Source organism: Staurois parvus, unplaced genomic scaffold, assembly GCF_062004578.1.
Source record: "Staurois parvus isolate SC_StPar_1 unplaced genomic scaffold, SC_StPar_1.0 ptg002340l, whole genome shotgun sequence".
Lineage (NCBI taxonomy): Eukaryota > Metazoa > Chordata > Amphibia > Anura > Ranidae > Staurois > Staurois parvus.
The window spans coordinates 85,001-91,144 of NW_028320136.1; the positions used below are offsets into that span (position 1 = coordinate 85,001).

The window sequence follows — 6,144 nt, forward strand, 5'->3', positions numbered from 1 at the left end:
CAGTCCCGCTATAAGTTGCTGATCGCCGCCATTACTAGTATAAAAATAAAATCCCCGTATCTATCCCGCCATTTGTAGACGCGATAATTTTCACAAAAACCAATTAATTTACACGTATCGGGATTGCTCAGTGAAGACACGGAGCGGGAGACATTTTGGCCGAAAATTATGATGAAATTTTATTTTTTATTTTTTTTTACTGGACAAGTTTTTCAAAATTGTCGGTCTTTTTTTGTCTATAGCACAAAAAATAAAAACCGCTCAGGGGATCGAACACCACCGAAACAAAACTATTTGTGGGGGAAAAAGGACGTCATTTTCACAAAAATGACGGTCAATCCAAAATAAACAATCCCTCTAAATAATACTCAATCCCCTAGGCCAGGGGTAGGCAACCTGAGGCTCTCCAGCTGTTGCAGGACTACAAGTCCCATCATGCCTCTGCAAGTCACAGCTGTAACTGTCAGTTTTGTAATCTTTGCAATGCCTCATGGGAAATGTAGTTCCACAACAGCTAGAAAGCCGCAGGTTGCCTACCCCTGGCCTAGACGCAAAAAGTTTCACTTTCTCCCCTGAGAGTTCAAGAAAGGCACAATTGGAGGCGGAATGTAGGAGATTGGAAGCTATAGACAAGTTTTGGGTTTACACGGATTAAAACAAATGTTTCCATGAAGGTGAATTTTTTTTTTTTGGGGGGGGGGGGGGGGAGGGGGAACACATATCATTTTGTGAATTTATCACAGACGCCGAGAGACTGATGTAAGTTTCATTTGCATGATCGCGCAATTGTCAATTAAAAGTACCGCAACGCCGTATCGCAAAAAAATGGCCTGGTCGGGAAGGGGGGTAAATCCTCTGGAGGGCGAGGGGGTAAATTATTACTTTTTTTTTTTTCACAGTCGCTTTAATTTTTGTTCTTCACTTTTTACTTTTTCTTCCCACTTTTCCTGCTGTGACAAGGAATGTAAACCCCCCCTGGAACAGCAATAGGCAATGACAGGTACTCTTTATGAGACCCCAAATCCCTCCTCTGCACTTGAAAGCATTCAAAACACCAGAATCGCCAGGATCACGAAGATCGCCAGAATCGCAAGGATCGCCAGGATCACCAGAATTGCGAGGATCGCCAGGAGCACCAGAATCGCCAGGAGCACCAGAATCGCCAGGATCGCGAGGATCACCAGAATCGCGAAGATCACCAGAATCGCGAGGATCACCAGGATCGCCAGGATTACCAGAATTGCGAGGATCACCAGAATCGCGAAGATCACCAGAATCGCGAGGATCACCAGGATCACCAGGATCACCAGAATCGCCAGGATCGCGAGGATCACCAGGATCACAAGGATGACCAGAATCGCCAGGATCACCAGAATTGCGAGGATCACCAGGATCACCAGAATCGCCAGGATCACCAGGATCACCAGGATCGCGAGGATCACCAGGATCGCGAGGATCACCAGAATCGCCAGGAGCACCAGAATCGCCAGGAGCACCAGGATCGCGAGGATCACCAGGATCGCGAGGATCACCAGAATCGCGAGGATCACCAGAATCGCCAGGAGCACCAGAATCGCCAGGAGCACCAGGATCGCGAGGATCACCAGGATCGCGAGGATCACCAGGATCGCGAGGATCACCAGGATCGCGAGGATCACCAGGATCGCGAGGATCACCAGGATCGCGAGGATCACCAGAATCGCCAGGATCACCAGAATCGCCAGGATCACCAGAATCGCCAGGATCACCAGAATCGCCAGGATCACCAGAATCGCGCGGCTCACCAGGATCACCAGGATCGCTGTTTTTGAATGCTTTCAGATTTTTTAAATTGGCGCCGAAAGTTCCCAATTAAACCGGAAGTTTTGTCCATTTTGGATTCAGAAGGATACCTGATGGAGCAGCGCTATGAATATACTAATTCCCTCCAAGACAGCGATAGGATCCTATATGGATCTGTACATATGAACACGAAGGTACGCGGGGAGGAACTTCTGGTACGCGGTGATGTCACTTCCGGCGTGGGCGCCATCTTGGTGCACCCTATACCCATAGTGGTGAAAAGTGATTGTTTTACTACGGATATGTGAGTAGTGGGCATTTTTATTCATATTAAACCGTTATGACACCACGGAGGATCTCTGTTTTATTACCTGGATCCTGTGTGGAGGGCGAGCCGTGTTGCTGATGTCAGCGGCTGGAGGAGAGGAGTGAGTGCCACCATTGCTGACACCGAGGGGGGTGATTGACCTACGAAGAGTATTACCTGTGAGGATCGGGGTGTGACCCTAGAAGCGAGCGGGCCCTGTGGGGTCACTGTAAGGAGGTGAGGGGCATTTTGGCCATTGGAGGATTTGCACCTGTGATGTGACCACGACTACACATTACCACTTGCGTGGTTTTCCATATTTGCAGCACGATTTCATGTTTTCTGTGGACTGTATTCATTGAAGTATTTATGGGGCCCTGATTTGTAGTTGTCTGGATTTCATATGTTGTCAAGTGTGCTTCACTTATCACGTGGCAGTCATTTATCCCCGCAGGAGGCACCATTTATCTGTAATTAAGTGATCCCTCAAGTGTGGATTGGAGGGGGGATCCCTCAAGTGTGGATAGGAGGGGGGATCCCTCAAGTGTGGATAGGAGGGGGGATCCCTCAAGTGTGGATAGGAGGGGGGATCCCTCAAGCGTGGATTGGAGGGGTGATCCCTCAAGTGTGGATAGGAGGGGGGATCCCTCAAGTGTGGATTGGAGGGGGGATCCCTCAAGTGTGGATTGGAGGGGTGATCCCTCAAGTGTGGATTGGAGGGGGGATCCCTCAAGTGTGGATAGGAGGGGGGATCCCTCAAGTGTGGATAGGAGGGGTGATCCCTCAAGTGTGGATTGGAGGGGTGATCCCTCAAGTGTGGATTGGAGGGGGGATCCCTCAAGTGTGGATAGGAGGGGGGATCCCTCAAGTGTGGATAGGAGGGGGGATCCCTCAAGTGTGGATAGGAGGGGGGATCCCTCAAGCGTGGATTGGAGGGGTGATCCCTCAAGTGTGGATTGGAGGGGGGATCCCTCAAGTGTGGATTGGAGGGGGGATCCCTCAAGTGTGGATAGGAGGGGGGATCCCTCAAGTGTGGATAGGAGGGGGGATCCCTCAAGCGTGGATTGGAGGGGTGATCCCTCAAGTGTGGATTGGAGGGGGGATCCCTCAAGTGTGGATTGGAGGGGGGATCCCTCAAGCGTGGATGGAGGGGTGATCCCTCAAGTGTGGATTGGAGGGGGGATCCCTCAAGTGTGGATTGGAGGGGGGATCCCTCAAGTGTGGATAGGAGGGGGGATCCCTCAAGTGTGGATTGGAGGGGGGATCCCTCAAGTGTGGATTGGAGGGGGGATCCCTCAAGTGTGGATTGGAGGGGGGATCCCTCAAGTGTGGATTGGAGGGGGGATCCCTCAAGTGTGGATAGGAGGGGGGATCCCTCAAGTGTGGATAGGAGGGGGGATCCCTCAAGTGTGGATTGGAGGGGGATTAGGAATTTATTTATGATTCACGTGTGTATATTAGATCATCACTGTGTCACGTTTTATTTATATGTACAGATCCATATAGGATCCTATCACTGCCTTGGAGGGAATTAGTATATATTCACACTGAGCGGTGAGAATCCGGAACACGCTGAGCTGTGAGAATCTGGAACACTCTGAGCGGTATGAATCCGGAACACGCTGAGCGGTGAGAATCCGGAACACGCTGAGCGGTGAGAATCCGGAACACGCTGAGCGGTGAGAATTCTGGAACACGCTGAGCGGTGAGAATCCGGAACACGCTGAGCGGTGAGAATCCGGAACACGCTGAGCGGTGAGAATTCTGGAACACGCTGAGCTGTGAGAATCCGGAACACGCTGAGTGGTGAGAATTCCGGAACGCGCTGAGCTGTGAGGATCCGGAACACGCTGAGCTGTGAGAATCCGGAACACGCTGAGCTGTGAGGATCCGGAACACGCAGACCCAGTGGTGGACTGACCATTTGGCCAGTAGGGGGTCCCATGAGATGCCCCTGGTACCTTTTTCATAGGCTTTTTTGCGTTTGGGCAAGGGCCCCATGTTCCCCTATTGCCCGGGGGCCCCATGAATTGTCAGTCCGCCCCTTCGCGGACTGCTGGCGCCTACTGCGAAGCATCGCTCTGTACACGATCTTCTGCTTCTATCCCTGGGAATGTTTTTACACCGATTGCTTTTATTATCAATAAGTACAGTGAGCACTACATGTCCCCTCTTCACATATATGATACACAGTAAGAGATCGACTTCACATCCGTGTATCAGCCCGAGCGAGGGGAAAAAAGGCACAATTCGACCCGACTTTAGGGTAAGAGGTCGAATGTGAAGGTGAGCGGACTGCATTTGGCCTCGTAACCTAAAGTCCGGTCGAATTGTTCCCTTTTTTTCCCCTCGCTCGGGCTGATACACGGATGTGAAGTCGATCTCTTATTCGGTATCATATGCAGCTCAAATGTGTATCATACATGTAAAGAAGAGGCGTGATTGCTGATGTACGGAAGACTCAGGAGAGATCACATGACCCGCACTGGTGTCAGGACTCACTTCAGGATGATGGATTTGTGGTTTTCATTATCTTTTCGGGACATTTATTGTGAAATAATCGATATTGCGGATTGCACAGATCTCATCTGAAGCTTCACTTTGTTTTCGGTGGAGTAAGACGGGTGTCTGAGAGCCGGGACTCACCTCAGGATGAGCTTACAGAACTCCAGGGCAGTTCTTGGACAACCTCTCTTCTCCAGGAACAACATGTGCTTGAAAAGAGCCAAGAAAAACCCCCTGTGGGAAGAACATGAGATTGGTGTCACCGGATTCATTCAGTGGGAAGAACATGAGATTGGTGTCACTGGATTCATTCAGTGGGAAGAACATGAGAATGGTGTCACCGGATTCATTCAGTGGGAAGAACATGAGATTGGTGTCACCGGATTCATTCAGTGGGAAGAACATGAGATTGGTGTCACCGGATTCATTCACTATTAAAAAATGCGAATATTAAACATCGTCCATCCATGTCAATTGTCACGGGTTCCCCTTTTATCTCTGGGTGACACCAGAGGGACTTCTCGATCCCACATATGTATGCCATGTTCAGTCCCACATATGTATGCAATGTTCAGTCCCACATATGTGTGCCATGTTCAGTCCCACATATGTGTCCAATGTTCAGTCCCACATATGTGTGCCATGTTCAGTCCCACATATGTGTGCCATGTTCAGTCCCACATATGTGTGCCATGTTCAGTCCCACATATGTGTGCCATGTTCAGTCCCACATATGTGTGCCATGTTCAGTCCCACATGTGTGTGCCATGTTCAGTCCCACATGTGTGTGCCATGTTCAGTCCCACATGTGTGTGCAATGTTCAGTCCCACATATGTGTGCAATGTTCAGTCCCACATATGTATGCCTTGTTCAGTCCCATATATGTATGCAATGTTTGGTCCCACATGTGTATGCCATGTTCGGTCCCACATATGTGTGCCATGTTCAGTCCCATATATGTATGCAATGTTTGGTCCCACATATGTATGCAATGTTCGCTCCCACTTATGTATGCAATGTTCAGTCCCACATACGTGTGCAATGTTCATTTCCTCAATTTGTCTGCACAATGCCGATGCTACCCATGTCCACACGTCAGACCAACACCTCATCGCTTTGTACTTTCTGTACATTTGCTCTTTTCAATAAAGATTGGAATATAAGAATAGTTGATGACGGACCAATCCGGTGACAGACCTGTTCTCGGGGCGCCGGTAGTCCAGTCTGCAGCTCCCGCTGGTGAGGCTGAACACGGGGTGAAATGCACACTCCAGGCTGTAGAGGCTCTCTCTGCAACACAAAACATTCCGGAAGTCAGATATAAACTGCAGATATCGGTACATAGATGGAGAGGAGGAAACACGGCAATCCGTCCCGTCCAGTGTGTGTACATGTGTGTGTGTGTGTATACGTGTGTGTATATATGTGTATACGTGTGTGTATACGTGTGTGTATACGTGTATATACGTGTGTTTGTATATGTGTGTATATATATATATATATGTATGTGTGTGTGTGTGTATATATATGTGTGTGTGTGTGTGTGTAT

General features: G+C 49.4%; 1 protein-coding gene across 1 annotated transcript in view; it reads right to left on the bottom strand.

Moving 5' to 3' along the window:
- The window catches only part of LOC149431219 (ribosome quality control complex subunit TCF25-like), a gene marked incomplete at its 5' end in the record, with an annotated part of 25,735 nt that extends 19,850 nt beyond the window's left edge, over positions 1-5,885 (bottom strand). Inside the window, 2 exons of the mRNA XM_089665776.1 lie at positions 4,736-4,828; positions 5,793-5,885. Of these exons, the coding sequence (XP_089521902.1) occupies positions 4,736-4,828; positions 5,793-5,885 (186 nt within the window). The remainder of the gene's footprint in view (positions 1-4,735; positions 4,829-5,792) is intronic.
- Between the last annotated feature and the right edge of the window lie 259 nt (positions 5,886-6,144).